The sequence below is a fragment of the Podarcis filfolensis genome, assembly GCF_964270895.1.
Source record: "Podarcis filfolensis genome assembly, chromosome: 4".
Lineage (NCBI taxonomy): Eukaryota > Metazoa > Chordata > Lepidosauria > Squamata > Lacertidae > Podarcis > Podarcis filfolensis.
This window is the reverse complement of record NC_139607.1, coordinates 21,735,161-21,756,583: the sequence shown is the minus strand read 5'-3', so window position 1 is coordinate 21,756,583 and position 21,423 is coordinate 21,735,161. Positions and strand designations below refer to the sequence as shown.

Genomic DNA, 21,423 nt, shown 5'->3' with positions numbered 1-21,423 from the left:
TCGACTTCAAACCCACACTCAATTTTTCCTTAAAGGTGACGGTACCTCAGTAGCTCAATGGTGTTTCGGGACATATTGCAGCATATAGGAATATTTTCCTCTGACGCTTGCATATTGAGAGGGTAGAAGAGAAAGGCGGCCTCAGGGTAGGGTGAGGGGAGGGCTGAATCTTTCACATCTCTCAGCAGCTCGGAAGAGCATGAAAACAGTTCTTCAGCTGCAGTCAAGGTTTTTGGTCTCACGCCCAAATTATTTCAAACCATGAATAAAACTGAAGCTGTGTCATAACAAGATGGAAGTTGTACATAGGTACAGTGGCGTAGCGTGGGGGGTGCAGGGGGGGCCGGCCGCACCGGGCGCAACATCTGGGGGGGCACGCGCTCGCACTCGCAGCTCTCTGCCCCTACTAAAATCCACGGGTTAGGGGGCGCAAATTACTTGCCTTGCTCCGGGTGCTGACAACCTACGCTACGCCACTGCATAGGTAGTTCCCTGGGTCCTGGAACAGGGAAATTTGCCTGTTCTAGATTGGTTGCCCTGAAAGGAGCAGGTGGATAGTCTGGGTTGGGGGGGGGGCTGTCCTTAATCCACTTTTGTCTTTATCCCTGTTTGTCTTGACCGGCCTTAAACTTGGTCGAGACTTAAACGTATGCATCACTTCTCTGACTGGAGGACACCGAAACATGCGATGACAGTGGCTCACCACAATGTCTAATGGTTAATACCCGTATCTTGGACACTGTGTGGAGATTCTCCACACTAACACTTGGAATGTCATGGGGCTCCTAAGCAGAAGAGATGGAGGATTTTTTTATTCTTTTTGCAGCCTCCACAGATTGTGGTCTTGGATGATGGCAATCCTAGCCCAACAATATCTGGAGGGCACATATTGCCTATCTTTGTGGTAGGCCAGAACACAAAGACTGAACCTATGTCAGTTTATTCTCCAGAAAGTAATTATCTATTTTACTAATGTATATCCCACCCTTCAATATAAATATATAAACATATGAATACAGCATGCAGTATTAATAACACACACTCAAAATTAAAAGGTCTGAGAAAATAAGATCCTTGCCTGGTGCCAGAAAGATTTCACAGTGTGCATGAGTTCCTAGGACAAGCACTCCAAAACAAGGGCACCACTACCAAAAAGGCTCTGCCCCCATTCATTATGCACCACATCTCAGCCAGTTGGGGAAAGTCTAAAGAGGAATTATGATAACAGGCAATGTATAGGAGAAAACAATCCTACTCCCAACCTTTGCTTGCACGTGTACTTGATTTTAGATTTTAAAATTAAGAGGTTAATTAATAATACTACGAACAACAAGAGACTTCAGCATTAATGCTCGTAACAATGTACCATCCATTTATACTTAGCTATGCTGCCACCTAAAAAGAAGTGAAGGTTACATTTATACAGATAGCTTAAGATCATCAGCTCAGAGGGAAAGGACCCGACACTCACAGATGTTTGAGAGCGCTCAAGTTGGAAGAGAACAACCAAAGTGCTTTAAAAAGAACTCACTTCTCAGGGGTACAGGCAGAGTTTATCACTTAATGCTATCTCAGTGTTTCCAGTAATTATTTCTGCTGCAAGGCATACAATAACATGTTATTTCCACTGCATCTTTAAAATACAGGCAGAGGATGCTAAAGGAAGTTTTTGCATGTGCCCTTACCCAAAAGAATGCAATTTGTCCACCACAAAGAACGGGTTCGGAAACATTAAAAACCAGAGAGCTGCATCTAATTTGTACCTTCCAATTCCATGCTGTTTCCAAAATCTGCATATCATTTGGATGAATGTTACAAATACCAAGTAACATGCTTCATGTATTCTGTTAAATTCTTAACTCTGGGGTTGTTAGCTCCAGATGTGAAGAGCCCTGGAGCCAAGCCATCCAAAATCAACATGTGCATTTTATGAAACAAGAGGACCAGAGAGCAATATTTCGGAATCCAGTTTAACTGATTATACTTCGGGCTTACTGCACATTGCCATCATGTTGTCAAGCCTACTTCTACAGCCAGAGGAGATTAAAATGATGTACTTGTTTAATGTAAAAGCTGGGAGTCTCAAGAATATAAATGAATCCCCTGGGCCGTACAAAACAGCCTTGGGCAATACAGAGGCCGTATGTTACCTATTTCCGCACCTTAATTTTCCTCGGGTACTTTGACCACAATCATTCATTCAGTCCTTTTGCTGCGACAGTAGAATGCAAACTGTGCAGGTCACACCCTACCCCTAGGACTCACAGTGAACCCCAACATCCTCGACAAAGTTTTACACAGCATTTGGGAGCAAGCAGAACAATGTGACGTTGGGATTTAGCAGAAGATATGGCTCAAGTAATTTTACTTACACCAATAATTCCACTACTGCTCGTGGGTGTCAATAGTTCAAGAAAAACCACCCGCAGATGAACTACAGTCAGAGAGCTGGTTCCCAGGTTCAGAACCCTGTTGAGTCATGAATCTGTCATTTGTACTCAAGTCGCCATTTCTCAGCCTAACTTGCCTTCTTGGGATGACATATGAGAGAAACGTAAATCCCTTTGTATACTGGAAAAGTGCTTTAGGAAAAAAAGATATTCCTCTTCGCAATACTAAAAAACAAAACATTCAAGCATGTAAACCAAGGCTACCCTCCTATATATACACACTCCCTCAGGAGTAAAACTCATTAAGTTGGCCTTACTTCTGAGCAGATTAGTCTGAGATCGTCATGAACAGAGATGAAATATTGTATAAATGTAAGTATTTAAATCCACTGCACAAACTGAAAGCTCAATATTGGGGGGCACACAGCACTGGATTCTATTCATTTACTTTCTTCTCACAAAAATACAATATCATACCCCCGCAAAAAATAAAAGAACTATGGCATGATAGGCTATCCTGTCCACTTTCTGCAGGCAGATGTTTCCTAGCTTTCTTTTAAAAAACGTAAATCACATTTGCAGTGTTAGTAATCTAGGCCTGTAGCTTCCATTACAAACCGGGGACCTTCCAGGGTGTAGAATTTAAGTTTACAAGCCTGTTTTGCTTTCCTGCAGGCGCTTAGAGCTTGTAAATGGCACCTTTCAGTGTCCCGAAGAATGAAGGGCAGCTAGTCCCAAATTCTCGTGTTGCCTAATGGTCTCACATAAAACGAGGTCCACAGAATTTTTATGGCCATCTCAGGGCAAACTCGCAGGTGAAGAACCACTAGGGAAAGGATGTCTTGAGCTTTGTCCCTCTGAGCTTTCCAGGTGCAGCAATTTTCCCCCCACCCGTTGCTTGAACGATTAATAGAACTCTCAATGTAAAGTCTGTAGCCCGAAAGTTACAGCAGTGAGAAGTAAATCAGATGGAGAAATTCCTCTGGGAAGAAAAAGGGGGAGAGGGAGAATAGAGATCAATATGCGTTGACCTCCAAAGTGAATAAAACTACAGAACTTTTCCGCACAAAAATGAATAAACAAGGCTGAAACTCTATATCCACTTACCTGGAAGTAACCCTCCATGAACACAATTGGACTTACTTCTGAATATATGTATAGGATTTGTCCCATGAGTCACTTTTTCTTTCTGAGTCCGCATGCACAAACCCCGACAAAATAAACAAACTCTCAATAACCACAGGAATTGCATGTTATTGTTTTCAAACCAGTAAGTATAGAGCCATTGTGCACAGGAAGTGATATTCAGAGCTTTGATGAGGACCGAAATATAACCATTTGGGCTGCAATCTACAAACAACAACACGGTTCAATCTACAAGATTAATCTAAAAGACTTTTCTGGAGTAAGGACTTTGTGGACAGTAGTCTTTAAATGCTACAAATTGCTTCCAAATTTAATGACTCGTGACTTGCCAAAAACAGCGCTAATGAGCTTTAGGATTTTTTGCTTTTTTTAAAAAAAAGTAGAGGCCAGCAAATGAAAGGAGAAACCAGTAAAATGTAAGTAAAATTGCTAATTTGATTCATGCACAGTTACAGCTTGGCTGTGGGTGTGCCAACACCACTTGCATCTTCCCCAATCAGGAAATGGGATTAAATGTTTTAAAAATATTTTACTGCAGAGCTCGATTTTCTTTCAATTAGAGGGCAAAACAAAATCCCACTGATTCAAGGCACTTTAGTTAAATTAGTGCCTTTCACTGATCCTCTACATATTTAGGTACGAGACGTTGGAATTAACAGGAAATGTGTGTTCTCCAGTCAGTCTCATTAGCTGGTTGTGCCACACACATCTTCACACATATGTTTTCAATGCTTTCCCAAGGAACCAAAAATGTACCCAAGCTTAAAAGGCAGTAGTAGAATATTGGTGCCACCTTGCTTGCGGAAAACGCAGGACAATCCGTTCTCAGGACTTCACAAACTGCACAAACATTTCTACCTCGGATACTGCAATTCTAGTAGTAGTAATAGTAGTAATAATAATAATAATAATAATAATTTATTATTTCTACCCCACCCATCTGGCTGGGTTTCCCCAGCCACTCTGGGTGGCTTCCAACAAAAGATTAAAAATACATTAAAACACCCGTCATTAAAAACTTCCCTAAACAGGGCTTCCTTCAGATGTCTTCTAAAAGTCAGTTAGTTGTTTATTTCTTTGACATTCTAGAACTTTGACACTGGTTTGTATCACTGTCCTTTTGCATACCTACAACATCTATATTACAGTGGTACCTCAGGTTAAGTACTTAATTCGTTCCGGAGGTCCATTCTTAACCTGAGACTGTTCTTAACCTGAAGCACCACTTTAGCTAATGGGGCCTCCTGCTGCTGCGCCGCCGGAGCACAATTTCTGTTCTCATCCTGAAGCAAAGTTCTTAACCCAAGGTAATATTTCTGGGTTAGCGGAGTCTGTAACCTGAAGCGTATGTAACCTGAAGTGTATGTAACCCGAGGTACCACTGTACTCACTTAATATTCAGAGAAAGTGGCAGTTGCACTTATGTATGTGTACTAAAAGTATGAACTCTTAATGCATCTTCCTGTAAGCATACTATGGACCCTGCAACTGTCCAGCGGTTGTGGGTGTTATGAAAAATCATGTCTTTGTGTTGAATTGGTGGACATGCTATAATAAGAGAGTGGCTGTATTTTTAAGAGACCACTCCCTGATTGTGAGTTCTGCATACCCTCCAACATCTCTCCAATAAAAATAGGGACATCCTAAGGAAAAGCAGGACATTCCGGAATCAAATCAGAAACCGGGCCGGCTTCTGTAAATCCAGGACAATCCCTGGAAAATAGGGACACCTGGAGCATATGAGTTCTGGATATATTAGCTGTGTGGTGGCAGGTGGTGAGAGGTGCTGGCTTGCTTGCAGCAAGTATTCTTTGATCTATTTGGGTATTTTTGGTTTGTATTTTGGTGGTCTCTAGCTAAAATGAGTCCGAGACCTACAGAGATTGTTTTGTGAATCCTATACACTATACACTTGATTACTGGTTCCTCAATGAGACCATGGACATGTGTACTTGTACATGTGGAATTCGCCTGTGTCTGCACACACATCCTGCAGCCCCTGGACTGGCGAATTGCACTGGCAACCAGTGATCTATCTACTTCCGCTTTCTGCCTTCCCAAACTAGGCAAGCCAAGTGTCTTGTAAAGGTTCAGAAGCAGAGCATGCTGCAAATGTCCACCCCCGTTGTGAATCGCTGGCATCTGAGACTCACGAGGCATATTGGCTGTGTTCACACCTAATGATAAGCCAAGAAACACTACTTAAACCACACTCTACAGAAGCTATGTACTAGTGCATGTAGCCCAATTGTTCCCACTTTGCTCTTCCCTTTGGGCACACAGGTAAGAAAACCAGGAAAGGGGTAGCTTAGTATTGTGTCCAAACCCGAGATCATGGCTTGTTTCTCCTTAACAAACAAGGATTTGTAATGCATAATCAATTACATATTGTTTGCAGATTGAAAACAAACACAGTATACACCTATCATATTCACTGGGTTGAATATGATGTTCTGGACATGAGATAAGTAAGTGAAATTTGGCAATTTCCACTCCCGTTTCAGGCATCCCTACATGAGGGATGAGTGAAGGAAAAGCCAGGCTCTGTAGTGTTTTACTCTTCAGTTGCAATGTAGACCCCTACGAAGTTGCATCCAACACTGTGCATGAGTGGAACAGACCCCCACATATAACAAGATTTACTTCTTCTCTGCCCTGCAACCCTCTGCACAACCTCAAACTTCAGAGGGTTGGAAGACTCTCCAGGGCAGATACTGGGCACGGCGAAGAGAGGCTGTAGGGGATGAGCAGAGGAAACTGATGTCGCATTGCACAAGTAGAAGCTCACTCACAAAATGTTAGATTCCACCCTTTCTCTGCAATTCAATTAGTTTCTTTACCTGTACCATCTAGTAAAACATCACCAAAGTCGACTGAGCTATTCAGATGAACGAAGTCAACTGTGGGAAACCACTTATAAAGTGATAAAGAACAACTGACACCATCGCTTCTTCCTACGAACAAGGCATAGCTGCAACTGCACACCTAGGCCTGATTCAATCATATCAGCTTAATAAACCAAGATCAGAATTAGCCTTCTGCCTGTCCAAACAATCCCTTATCTCCTCTCTTCTCAGCATGTCATAAGAGTTCAGTAAACTATAGTTTCCTCTTACACTCAAACAAGGAGACTATGGTTATCATGTACATATCAAGACAGGACCTTAAAGAAACTCTGAACCATAGTTTAAGATCTCAGTTAGTTCCTAACCTAGTAGTCATATGTTTTCCAATCTGGATGTAAATTCAAACGATGGTTAACCAAAGACTTACTAGCTTTTCACAGCACACCAAGAAGGAATAAAGATTATTTGTTAATTATCAGGTGATACACAACAGAACAAATAAAATAACTTAATCCCACATTTAAGACACAGCAATATGTGACTGTTTTGCTTCCTCTCTCTCAGTCATATAAGACAGAAGACCTACTGTAAAAACCTCATTTGGGAAGATCTTCCCTAAAGGATTTCTGCACTCCTGGAGGCTGAAGTACAGACTCACCAGTGTTTATAGAATCAAAGAAAGGAAACCAAATAAGAAACGTAATAAGCTGAGATGTGAACATCATAGGTGCAGCAGCATTCTATGAAAGTCAAGTGATTTAAGTCTACAGGTCTTCACTATGTGGAGTCAGCTGCTTTCCTCTTATAATATTGCACATTAAGGGTGGCAGCTCCAAACACCCACTAGCAGCTCCAAACAGAAGATGGACTAAATGATAGCTTGGAAGTATCTGCCAGGAAAGATGTGCAAGCAGCCACTCCAGATGTTCTCTGGAAGCGATGAAAGAGGACATGCAAGTCACCTGAGCATCCTCTTTGTAGCATTTCTGGGTTAACAACTGAAGCAGCCTTAGGTGTGTGTTGATTTGCACTAATGTAACTGAAAAAATGGGAAGATGCTCCAACAATTCAAAGCCTACCCACCATGCAATGAGGCGGGGCAAGTCCAATGGTCAGTGAGAGCTGGACCATAAAGAAGGGTGATCACCGAAGAATTGATGCTTTTAAATTATGGTGCTGGAGGAGACTCTTGAGAGTCCCATGGACTGCAAGAAGATCAAACCTATCCATTCTGAAGGAAATCAGCCCTGAGTGCTCACTGGAAGGACAGATCCTGAAGCTGAGGCTCCAATACTTTGGCCACCTCATGAGAAGAGAAGACTCCCTGGAAAAGACCCTGATGTTGGGAAAGATGGAGGGCAGAAGAAGAAGGGGACGGCAGAGGACGAGATGGTTGGACAGTGTTCTCGAAGCTACAAACATGAGTCTGCCCAAACTGCAGGAGGCAGTGGAAGACAGGAGTGCCTGGTGTGCTCTGGTCCATGGGGTCACGAAGAGTCGGACACGACTAAACGACTAAACAACAACAACTGAAAAAATATACCGTATTTTTCCCTCTATAACACGCAGATTTTTTCTCCTAAAAAGGAAGGGGAAATGTCTGTGCGTGTTATTGAGCGAATGTGTGGTCCCTGGAGCCAAATGGCAAAAAAAATCAGGCAAAAATCAAATCGCGCGTCTCGGAGAAGGGAAACCTGAAAAGAGGAAGTGGCTGCTTTCCTGCATTCTGCCTCAGGGTCTTACTGCCCACCCTCCTCTGTTTCCTTGCTGTGTTTGCTCAAACGGAACAAAGAGCAGGGAAAGCCCCTCCCCTCCAGGCAGGAGGGAGAGAGGAGAGAGAGAGAGAGAGAGAGAGAGAGAGAGAGCGCGAGCTGGCTGGCTTGGGTGGGTAGGTGAGGGAAAACTTTTGCCTTCCTTTCCTCCCTCCCGTTATACCCCTCTCCTGCATTCTTAGCCAGCTGCTTCTCTGCACACCCCTCTCGTGCTCCTTGTCCATTCTGTATTTTTCCTTCCTTCCCCACTTAAAATGTGGTTTAAAAGCATGGATCCACATGGATCCTCAGGATCTTTGCATTGGGTCACCCCAAATTCACCATCAGATCACATAGCATGTCCATGGCTACAGCCTGCCCCCCAAAAATCACACACGCACTGTTGCCTGGGGCTGCAATGGTGCAAAAATGTGGTTAAAAAGCATGGATCCACATGGATCCTCAGGATCTTTGCATTGGGTCACCCCAAATTCACCATCAGATCACATAGCATGTCCATGGCTACAGCCTGCCCCCCCCCAAATCACGCACCCACTGTTGCCTGGGGCTGCAATGGTGCAAAAACGTGGTTACAAAACATGGATCCTCAGGATCTTTGCATTGGGTCACCCCAAATTCACCATCAGAGCACATAGCATGTCCATGGCTACAGCCTGCCCCCCCCAAAATCACAACCCACTGTTGCCTGGGGCTGCAATGGTGCAAAAACGTGGTTACAAAGCATGGATCCACAGGGATTCTCAGGATTTTTGCATTGGGTCACCCCAAATTCACCATCAGATCACATGTCTGTGGCCACAGCATGAAGCACAAAAATGATACATCCACTGTTTCATTCAGAATGTTTTTCCCCTTGTTTTCCTCCTCTAAAAACGATGTGCGTGTTATGGTCAGGTGCGTGTTATCGAGCGAAAAATACAGTATATCATTTTGTCACACACGACACCCTGGATCTACTCACGGCTATACAATGGTCACTACTCTCTATTCTAGTCATGTTATTTGCTGCTACAACAACCCACAGGATCAGGTCCTAAAATTAGATGTCAACATTGGGAATTAAGAACATAAATGTCTCCTGGTTCCTACCCAAGAACGACGACACTTGTACCTTCGGTGTAAATAAAGTAGTCAAGTTTTATTCTGACAGACTGATAGTGTATAATCAGAAACAGATAGTGTATAAGGAGACATTAGTCCAGACGCCCTGAGGCACTAACAATGAGGCAAGGATCAAAGCAACTCTGGAGAAGAGCTTCAGGGTTCCCTAAACACAGTTCAGGGACAAAGACAGGGGCCCAGGATCAGAAGCTGTGATTTGAGACTGTACAGGAATGGGAAGATGCTCCAACAATTCAAAGCCTATCCACCATGTAATGAGGTGGGGCAAGTCCAACTGCTCACCTGTCCTACTGAGACCTCCTGGCCTGAAGAAGGGCACTCCTTGTGGGCTTGGGCCCTTTCCTCCTCCCCTAGCAGAGAAGGGGCCTCCCCGACACTGGAAGGGCCCACCTCCTTCTGAGCCGAGGAAGTGGGTGTGTGAGACTTCCAGAGGGAAAGTCTCAACAGGAAGGCCTAGGTCCAAGTCAGGGGCAGGTTCTCACCCATGACCTCCCTCTAGTTGTCCTCATCAGAGTCTTCAGGAAAGGCCATGTCACAACCTTGTAAGTCGTTCTTATGACATGCCCATCACATCAGGTACTACTTTTGGGTTTTTTTTAAGGCTGACATTTTGAGGAGTAGAGAATATTTAAAAACACTTTTAGTACTATTAAATCCACACTGGACGAAAGCAATAATTGTGCTCTCGTGAAGCAAACCAAGTAGAGCTTCAACCTACAATAACAGCTTGTTAGTGTCCTTAGTTTCAAGGCTTTGGAATGGCATCTGTCTTGAATTATATCCAGCTGGGATCATGTTTCAATGACCAATATGGACAGATTACTGGAACTTTAAAACCTTGCCCTCTTTGTAATTGATGTTTAAACTGTTTGAAGTTTCTCATTAAGTCCATTTTACAAATTAGGTGCAGATGTATAAAGCTAAATGTACAGTACTAGGGGAAATTAGGTCACCTGAAAGCTCAATATAAAATGTCTCTGTTAACTGTTTAACTACAATGAGTACATTAAATTTTAGAAAATCGACTCGGCGTGTCCCAAATTCTTCAGAGTTTCATCACTTCCTTTTCATTGCGGAAGAGACTTCACAATGGCCAGCCACTGTGTAATGTCATTACAATAAAAAATATGAAAGGAAAGGCATTTAGTTGTATAATCACCAGCTGAGATGTTCTTTCATTGCAGTATAGTTATACTATAGAAACAGGAAGAAAAGAAGACCTCAATACCATGATAACAAGTAATTCAAATTTACACCTGAGTTCAAGCAGATATAGTCTTGTCATTATATATTTTTTAAGTTCCCCTAGGTTCTATTATACTGTGCCGACTCTGTCTGGGAAAAGAATATCAGTACCTAGCATTCATAGGATTCTTCTATTTGAGTCATTGCAGGAAGGACCAAAAACACTGGTATTACTTGCAACGGAACAGTTTTCAGTGATTTAGATGTTAGGGAAGCTTCCTAGCTATTCAGGGGAAATGCTAAATATATTTTCCTGAAGTTTGAGCACATCAGTTCTACAAAGTTTATCTGTTTTATGCCAGTTTAGTTATGTCTTCATCACCACAACCAAAACAAATACCATGGGAACTTTGGGTGAGGAATGCTGGAAATTCTGTTACAAATCCTGATCTCTAGCTTTCCACCCTTGAACTACACATCTAAGGGTTCCTAGAGAGTAAGGGCTATTAAATCTGTTTTTAAGTCTGTGGCACAGGTTTGTAGCAAGCAAAGACTGCCTTGACTGATATACTTTAGACCCAGTAAATCTTTTCCAGCCCAGCAACCTTAAACTCCAGTTCTATAGCTTGAGTATCAGCTATACCTGACAACATTACAAGCTGCATATGGGAACTGCACTTATCTGAGACTAGCAGAATCAGAGCGCATGGCACAGCCCCAAAGAACAACTGATGCTCCTAAGCCACTCTCCCAATTCCCAATTATATTTCATCCTTTAATAATACTTTATTAAGTACTTTATCCACCACCAGTGCAGTGACACACACGCCCTTCCTGTTTAGTACCACATCACAAAACAGCTTGCAAAAACTGTCAAATTTAACACATTTCAATAGCCAGTCCTGATTCTCAAGAACATCAATGACATAAATCACTGAGAAACAAACTTGTTCAAAACCTGAAAAATGAGCTGGTGCTTTCAAATGAACATTTTCCCAACAAGGTTGTAAACAACGAACTCAACACAATTTCATTTTCATCTCTTTCTGCTGCATAGTAATAAAATGAATTTAAGATTAATTTAAAATGAAACAGTACAGAAAAGACATCCAAGGGATTTTACAAAGGCATGGGGACAACCAGCCTTTGGAGCCAAAATCCTCAAAATGCACCAAAAGCAAAAAAGAGAGAGAGAGCTTTCACTCTTACAGAACAACTTTTAACAACTGTATAAAGCAACGTTTCAATTGTTAAAGAAACAAAATAATAATAATTCCAGGTAAAAAAGAAATACCTCATCCTCACAGAGATTTTTTTAAATTTTATTTTCCCGTCAACGGAAATCTTGTATCTGTTCAAGATTTGTGCCTGCTAAAATGTTGCAAGACAGGGAGAAACTTTTCTGATTAACAAAGAAAACGTGTTTGGCTATATTTCAGCTTTTGTTGCATTAGCACCCTCCAGTGTCCAATTTATGAAAACACAACACCGGTAACAGCTTAAAAGGGCTCTAATTGTGACTTCCTAGTCAAACAGAAGAAGGTAACGGACTATGGAGGTTGAAAGGTTTACCCTGACTTATCAATTCATTGGCATATGCCACCACTAGGGACAATGATAAGAAGAGGCCACCCAGTTAAAGCCAAGTTCTGTTCTTCTGCCCACAATGCTACCACATTATACAACGAAAAGGTTGAGAATGTTAACAAACTGTCCTAATTCCAGCTGTCAAGTTCAACCCACCATACAATGTGGACAGAATTTCTGCTAAAAGCATCTTTGAAAAGGGCTTTGGGTGTTCAGGTAACCAAACCATGATGCTCAATGTACTTGTAAGGATGCTATGAATCTGTCTTAACTTCTGCAATGCAAATCTAAGCATTCTTACTCAGAAGAAATAAGGCTCACTGTAGAGGCGATAACCATTTTGCACAGGGGTTCTGTTCCCACCCTCTGAATGTGTCGGCGGAGTGCGATTAAGTGTGTCCCACCCTTATACACCCCACCCCATTATGGCCCCGATCTTCCCTCTTCCAGGTCCAAAAGGAACCATGCATTGGCAATCACACATCAACTCGGAGAAAGTCAGGGGAAAAGCTCCGCCCCCCAAATTCATGCTACAGGGTCAGGGGGTCATCCTGAACCAGGTGTTCCTGGGGAGCGACCAGAACTGGGTGGATCACAATCTGATTTTGGGAAATCTCCCCCTCTTCCAGCAACCCCCATGGTAGGCAGGGGAACAGGAAACTTTATTTTTGTCAGTTTATGATAGGATCCAAGTAGGGATGAGAGAGAGATTCAACAAAAAGTTAGTTTTTAAAGGCAAATCCACACTTCCTGAATCAAGATGCAAACTGAAACACAGCCATCGTGCGCAAAATTGTATGTTTTAAAGTGTGGGTAGAAATGCGCATATTAGTGAAAACAACATACAAAAGTGCATTATATACAAAAGTGCATTAAATTAGGAGAATCTGCTTTACAAAAAATGTGTACGTGACATATAAAAATGTTTACTTGCAAAAATTTGTACTAAAATGCTGACAAATTTTCAGGAGGAATATATATATATATATATATATATATAAATATATAAAAATAAAAATAAAAAATATGTCACAGGTTGGTCCAGAAATGTGGAGAATTAAACTTAAAACTGGAAGAAAGAGAAACCGAGGGAACCTAAATTGACAAATCCATCCAACTTTAGATCCATGCCAGAGTGCTAAGCCCTGGCAACCAGTGAGTGCTATTTTTCTAGAAAAGGAGGTGCTGGAACTCACTATGAACACCTCCCTCATTCTCATACAATGGCAATGAATGGGAAAAAAGCCCTACAGGAAACCACATGTGGGATTAAAGCCTTCATTAAGCTTGCTCCACTAGCTCTTTTTCTGTCTTCTGACATTGTAGGTGAAGAATTGGTCAATAATAAGAATCCAACCTTTACCTTCAACCACATTTCAAAATATTGAATTATAAACCCAAAATTCCATCACAATTTTCTGTCTCAAGCCATCAAACTCCTCCCTTTTATAAGCAAGGAATTCAGAACGGCATCATAGTATGACAATGACCATCTGTACAGGTAAGGCCTACAACATTACAGATGCTGGGAACAAAGCACTTGTCTCAGTGATACTGGTTTTAATGGACTTCCTTTTATCAGAGTAAGATGTGCTTGTTTTTAATGTTTGGTGTTCATTAGCAGCATTGTCCAACAGGTCAATCGGGATCGACTTGTAGAACATGTGATTGTTTTTCCTCAATCTCTGATCGCTCTCTCCCTTCCCAAACAGCCCTTTCTCTCGAGGAGCCAGCTTGCAGGGCTCTCTCTCTCTCTCTCAGAAGGAGAAGGAGAAGCAAACGGGTGAAAGGCGTACACAGATGGAGATGCTGGGTGAGAGAGAGAAGTGCTGGCTACTCGAGAGAAAGGGCTGGTTTGGGTCCAGAGAGAGAGAGAGAGAAAGAAAGAAAGAAAGAGAGAGAGAGATGGTGCTGGACCAGGGGTCAGCAACCTTTTTCTGCCATGGGCTGGTCCACTGTCCCTCAGACCATGTGGTGGACTGGACTATATTTTGAAGGAAAAAATGAACGAATTCCTATGCCCCACAAATAACCCAGAGATGCATTTTAAATAAAAGGACACATTTTACTCATGTAAAAACACGCTGATGCCCGGACCATCCACGGGCCAGATTGAGAAGGCCATTGGGCCACATCCGGCCCACGGCCCTTAGGTTGCCTACCCCTGTGCTGGACATTCCAGGATCCTCTCTCACTGAGCGCTGCAAGGCTTACTCCTGAGTAAACATGCACGAGGGAGTGGGGGACCCTTCCTGGCTGCTGCCATTCCGCCAACACGGGGAGGGGTGTGTGTGCTGCCCTACGTACTGACTCCTCAGAGAAAGGGCTGGTTTAGGTTTACTGAAAGGAAGGGGTGGGTTGGATCTAGGGGAAATGGCTTCTACAGGTTTCATCCAGTCTTAAGGTGGTGCTTGAAGGCTGTCAACTCTGCAGTTGAGTTTACCCAATTTCTGTTTCGAACTATGGGGGAAACCGCTGTGGTTGACTCATTTCAAAAACAGCAAGAGTCTGGGGCATTTTAAAGACTTAACACATTTATTATGACATGAGCTTTTGTGAACAACAATCCGTGCATCATGCTCTGATTATGTAGGACCTTGTCCTCAATGTTATTTTCTTATGTTTTTACAAGTATACAAAGTATGTATTTTTTTTAAAAAAATATTTATTTATGATGAACTTTTCAGGTTTTATGGAAGTAACTATCATTTGTTATTATTTTTATCATAAGCTCAGCCAAATATAATATGTTTAAGTTGAAGAATAACAATGGGACCTAATGGTCAGGGGTACCTTTACCTTTACCTAAAAGAAAGTGCCACCTCAGAAAAGAACCAAACTATCAAGCAAGCCAAAATACCTGATAACTAATTAAAACAGAATTAACGTTGTCTGTCTGAAGAAACCTAAGTGTGTTATTTGCTACCTTGGTTTTAAAAATAAATTTTGTTATTTATTTAAAGTGAACCTGTTTGAGACTCCGACTTATTGGTTATCCCCTCATAAAGGTCCCCCACAGATTCTCTGGGATAGTTAGTATTTGTTTTCAACCTTTGGGTTTTAATGGACATCCTTTTATCAGAGTAAGATGTGCTTGTTTTTAATGTTTGGTGTTGTTCAGGGTTGTTCAGGGAGGTGCGGGCAACATAACTGAGAGTGGGCACATCGACGTGAGAGTGAAACAGTGACATCGAGCCCACCATCAACACCCCCCCAAAAAAACTTGCCCATACTGTATATCAAGATACTAACCAGAGGCATTCTGCATGTCCCCACACCTTCTGAGGCCAAGGGTGACTTGTGATAGCCTTTGGAACTCATTTCCTAAGGAAGCTGGCCTTTTCAATGCTCACTAAAGACCTTGGTCCTGGACTTTTAATTTGACAGGTGAGTTTCTGGACGTTATATTTACCTTTACCTGTTACCATCTCAACATTTCGTAAACTGCTTTCGGAGGTTGCATACTCAAAAGAGTGGCGTAAAAGTGCTCAAAACATACATACTAAATTAAATCCTGTTAATTTAGCGTTTGGGGATAAAACCCACTTAAGTGGCTATGAAATAATCCTAACCTTGAAGAAGACTGTAATGTTTTGAACTTTGGTGAATTTACTTAGTAAGATCAGGCTGCTGTTATTCCTTGCAGGGGTTGACGGTCCTTCTTTTAAAGCAGGGATGAGGAGGCTGTGGCGCTTGCAGATGTTACTGGACTCCACGGCGCCCCTTTCCCCTTCAGTGCCCTTAATGAAGGTTGAAGAGTGGGCTGTGGGGTTTTTGTTTTGTTTGTCTGTTTCCCTCTCTAAGAGACGGCCCAACTTTCGAACGCTTACCAGACCACGTAGCTATTCGGAACTCGGCAGCACAAGAGACGCGTGTGCGTGTGTGCACGTGTGAATGTGTTTTACTGCAAGGGTGGCAGTAAAAAGCGGGGAGGAGAGCAACCGCTCTGCGAATTTCTTCCCAACCCCGACAATTCCACACCCCCCCAATCTTCAGGGAGGGGGGGGGGAGCAATGTCTCCCCCACACACACGCACGCGCGCGTTCCCGCCTCCCTACGTCGCCGTCACTCACATTCCCCGCCTGCTCAGGCTCTGACCAGCCGCCAGGAGACGCCGCAGCCCGAACGCCGCCGCCATCGTCGCCGCACTTCGCCTCTTCCGGGCTCCGCCCACGTCCGGCTCCCATTGGCGGAGGACTTGAGCGGAGGGAAGCCACTTCTCTGTCGCCTCGCGTTTGGATAAGTTACCCGCGTTCTAAAGGGGCGGGGCCTGGAGCGCTGGGTCGTCGGAAAGCGCTACTCACGTGTTACACGCGCGTGAGGGCCCGTCCAGGCATTCTAAAGGGGCGGGGCCTGGGGCGCCTAGTCGTCAGAAAGGTCTTCGGGGGCACGAAAGGTGTAGCTCAGTTCGGAGGTCCGCTATGCCCCGAGTGGAGGGAGGTCTTGCGAGAACAGCTCCTCCTGGCTTATGAAATTTGAAAGTGCCTTCAGCATGTAGCAGTTGGTAAAAAGAGGCAATGCGTATCATTTGGGCTTCTGAAAACAAATGACTGCGTTCAGGTGGGGAGCAAATTGAAATACAGTACAGGTGTATTTGAGGCCATCTACTGAAGCATCTAGTGATGTATGGAATTGAGAGCTGGACCATAAAGAAGGCTGATCAACGAAGAATTGATGCTTTTGAATTATGGTGCTGGAGGAGACTCTTGAGAGTCCCATGGACTGCAAGAAGATCAAACCTCTCCATTCTTAAGGAAATCAGCCCAGAGTGCTCACTGGAAGGACAGATCGTGAAGCTGAGGCTCCCAATACTTTGGCCACCTCATGAGAAGAGAAGACTCCCTGGAAAAGACCCTGATGTTGGGAAAGATGGAGGGCACAAGGAGAAGGGGACGACAGAGAACGAGATGGTTGGATAGTGTTCTCGAAGCTACCAGCATGAGTTTGACCAAACTGCGGGAGGCAGTGGAAGACAAGAGTGCCTGGCGTGCTCTGGTCCATGGGGTCATGAAGAGTCGGACACGACTAAACGACTAAACAACAACAACAACTGAAGCATCAGTACAGATGCTGCAAACCACCAACTTTGAAAAGTTCAATATCAAGCTTCCACACTACTACTGACTGCAGATGTGTAATGGATTTTTTAAAACCTATTTCGTGGTTTTTTTCGCTGTATGAGGAAATCCATTTTAAATTGGGGGGGGGTGGAGTGTAGGCTGCCATTTTTTAATGATACCTGCATAAAAACCTGTGCACGTGAGCAACAATAAACCTCCATCTGGAAACACCCCTAGAATCATTGTAAAGTCTTGCATTCCTAACGTAACATGAAGTTTAAGTTGTTTTTGAGCATGTAGAATACAAATAATTTAAGGTACATACTTTTATGTGTCCAAAGGATATCGATTCATAAAATTAACTTCCACTTAGCCCAATGGGACTTATTTTATTAATATTGTTAGCCACCTTTCAACCTGCAGTCTTTTCTCAATGTGGCATACAATGTATAGCGAATTAAAAATCAGTTTAAAATATCTAGAACACTCAAATTCAACAATAAAATAACAGTTCTATTTCTGTCAGCCTGTCCACAAAAAGGCCACCTAATCTACCCCCTCAGTTACAAAAAATCTGAAAGAAAAAACCCTTTTAGATCCATCCAAACAATAAGGGAGCTGATCATAAGTGAATAGCGGATTGGATCCTTCATGATTTATACCATTTTAAGCTAAAAGGACTGGTTTACGTGTTTGTTTGTAAGAACAATCAGGGGTTCAGGCAAGAAAATAATAATCTATTTCCCCGTTATTCAAATGAGATTATCAGGAAGCAAGCAGAGGACTCGTATATACAGTCATACCTCATGTTAAGTTTGCTTCAGGTTGTGCGTTTTCAGGTTATGTCCCGCGGCGACCCGGAAGTACCGGAAAGGGTTACTTCCGGGTTTTGCCGCTCGCACATTCGCAGACGCGCAAAATTATGTTACGCGCATGCGCAGAAGCGGAAAATCACGACCCGTGCATGCACAGATGCGGGTTGCGTTCTTTTCAGGTTGAGAATGGGGCTCCAGAACATGACAACCAGAGGTACCACTGTATTCATATTTTTAGAAATGTATACAATATTGCAAAATTGCAAATAGATGCAGTTAGTCTTGCATAAACAAAGAAGAGTGCAGGGCACTGAGAAAAAACATTAATAGGGAATTTATTAATGACCCTCGAAGGTAAAGATTAACACAAATCATAACATTGGGCTTTGAATATAATATGAAATGACCTCCTGTTCTGCCTCAGGTTGGCTTAAGACAGCTTCATATTAACATTTCTTTGATGTTTATTAATCCTGAATCATGAAAGAGAAATGAGCATCTTGGCAGTCAAAGAATGACGTACACCTGACTATCTGTAAGTGGATATTTTCTTTGGCGGGTTTTTTGTGGGGGGTTTTTCCAAATCAGGAAACAAAAAGCTGCCAAGGTCAATCTTGAAAATATTTTTGACATTTTGAGTTGAAAAGTCACTTTGGAAACAGCTCCGATACAGATCCTTCAAAGGAGAAACATTTTCCTGTTCCTGTAAGCTTTACCTTGTACATTGGTAGAACATAGAAGCACCAGTAATATTACCCCAAAACTTAGAAAGCATTAAAAATAATGGAATGGGAAAGCAAGGGTGCTTCTGCGCTCACCTCCTTTTTCAGCAGTATATTAGCTGTGTTATAAACATAAAGTTGTATTAGCAGCCTGGTGCTTCTTGTTCCGTCAGAACAGATTGATACACAGAAATCAGCAAGTGAAGCTTTTCACACCATGGAGATATTCACCACCTATTGATATCTGCACAAGAAAGGCAGAACAGCCTTTATAAAAAGTTTGCATGGGATACATAGTTGCAGTCTGATCCTTAGCATGTTTACTGTGAAAGAAGTTGCACTTTGTTCAAGGAGGCTTTGTCCCAAGTAAGCATGCGTAGGATTGTGGCAATCAAGCCTAGTACTCTGGCTCCCACATATCTCATAATGGCAGGAAGGTTTAAGAGCAGCAGGTTGCAGAGCTCCACAATCAGGGAGCATCTCCCTGCCCTCCCCACTGCATTGCTCTTGTAATATTGTGGGATGTCAAGCTGCACGTGCCAAAATTCTCCGCTGCCTTGTGGGTCGTCTTCAAGAGAAGAAAAGGCTAAGAAGAAAAGCCTACACAAATGTGGAGTGGAATCCCTAAGACTGTTGTATGTCTCTTTCCGGCAACTCCTGCAGCCAAGCTGGTGTTAAATGTAGTCATACCTCATGTTACGTTTGCTTCAGGTTGAGCGTTTTCAGGTTGCATCCCGCAGCCACCCGGAAATACCGGAAAGGGTTACTTCCGGGTTTCACCGCATGCGCAGAGGCACAAAATGACGTTACACGCATGCGCAGACGTGGGTTGTGTTCTGCTCATGTTGTGAACGCACCTCCAGAACGGATCTCGTTCACGACCAGAGGTACCACTGTATTGCTCTGCTTTCCTTTGAATCACAACAGTGAGGACGGGGGTGAGGGGTCGGGTCTTGTTGTCTGGGCAGCCAGGACCTCCATACTCACTGCCCAGGCTTACGCCCTGAAGAGGTCTCTTCGGTGCTGCTAATGCAGCAAAAACAACACGGCAAGTAGTTACAAGCTACCGGTCTCTGCAGCCACAGCAGGCACTGTGATTCTCCAGAGATCTGACCACCCCTCGAGGAGAACTCCATGGTCTCTTGGGCCAGACAGAGATCCAGGCTGTGCACACATTACCTGCTTAAAACACAGCTAGGTCATTCTTTTGCTCATTTCAAACTGAAGCTTTTTTGTGGGGGGAGATGCATTTGAGTATAGTATTTTATAATAAATGACCGGACAGGTTCAGCGAATGGCTAATATGCATACAACGCTTCCCAAACTTGTGGGAATGCACTGGATGTAAACAGATACAGCCCCCCACTTGAAAATAATTTTGGAAATCTGTAATCTTAGAATGCCTGATTAAAAAGAACTATTTTTCTCCTAAAAATTTCTTAGTAAAATATAACATGAACTTTTTGCCTTTTGATTTTCATGCTTGTTCTGGTGGGAACTGCAGGATACAAAAAACAAGACTGGTAAATCTGACTGAAGCAATCTCTATTTTGATGTTGATCTGTAACCAAAATCAGAATCAGGCTTACTGTTCACATATACATGCCACAGATCAGCCTGATGGCTTAGCAGGAAAGTGATTGCCTGATAAGAAAGGCTTTATGTGTCATTTTCACATGAAATACTTTCCCCCAGCAGACTAAGCACAATTTTGGTATCAAATGTTTTGTTTTCACCTGATGAGTGCTTTTATATATCCTGTCAAATCAACAGGCTGAACACCCAGAAGTAATTGTGCCTATTCCCCTCATGATATTCTTTTTATATGCACATTTCTGAAGTTCCTGAAAATGTTTAATGTATGCTAGGAACATAGCTGTTTTAGATTTAATGCATTTAAGACTCCTTCAAACGTTTCTTTCATTTCCCCCTTGTTACAAAGTCAGTATTTCACATTGTATTTGATGCAAATAGAATTAAATTAAAAGGCTTTTAGAAGAGGAGGAAAAAAGTAATGTCACACTTTAAGTTTCAGAAACACTTCTAAAATGTCAATCCCTGGTGACAGTTGGTAGGGTGAAAACTTTTCTTTAATTCTTAAAAGCTTTTTCATCAAATATTTTTGTTCAGGCCTCTGATATATATAGCTGGGTTCTTACAACAGAACTTCTGTGGCTGAAAAGATCTCAAAATGATCCGCAGAATTTTCAAAGGTCTCCCCTCATTTCCATCTCTCCTACAAACTCAGGTTATACCTTTTAAAGGAGATGTAACTCACCTCCCAGAGTGCACCTAAGTCATATTCTGGAAAAGAAGAATTTACCTCAGAAAACCTGATTTGTGAAGTACGTAAAGCTTAGTTTCTCACTTGTCACACAGCTCTATCTCCAACTCAGAAAACTGGCAACTTCATGGTAATGCTGACTTTACATGACTCTAATGCGTATGAGAAAAACATGTTTCCAAGGAAGACACAAGAGGCAAAGGGAGCACAGGGGTCAGGAGGTTTCTTCAGACAGGATAGGACAAAGACCTGAAATGAAAATGATGGCTGGAACAAGACAAACGGAAGGAGCAGAAGGACAGAAATGGGGAAAGGATGCGGCTATGAAATGGATAGAATTTTAAGCATAGCAAGATATTGATAGAACAGAACAATCAGTTGGGGGCAGCAACAGAGAAGCCTGGTATTCTTTTGGAATACCTTCCCTAGGTATTCCCTACCAGGTCTTCTCATTGCATTCATGAACATGGCCAAATTATGTTCAGTTAGGTCAG

At 42.7% G+C, this 21,423-nt stretch overlaps 1 protein-coding gene across 2 annotated transcripts in view; it reads right to left on the bottom strand.

The window, feature by feature from the left end:
• Window positions 1–16,259, bottom strand: part of CLYBL (citramalyl-CoA lyase) — a 195,867-nt gene extending 179,608 nt beyond the window's left edge. Inside the window, exon 1 of one of the 2 annotated variants that reach the window (XM_083610973.1) lies at window positions 16,122–16,259. In XM_083610973.1, the coding sequence (XP_083467099.1) occupies window positions 16,122–16,186 (65 nt within the window). In that variant the 5' untranslated portion in view covers window positions 16,187–16,259. The remainder of the gene's footprint in view (window positions 1–16,121) is intronic. The other variant, XM_083610974.1, reaches the window with a different exon arrangement.
• Window positions 16,260–21,423: the final 5,164 nt, after the last annotated feature.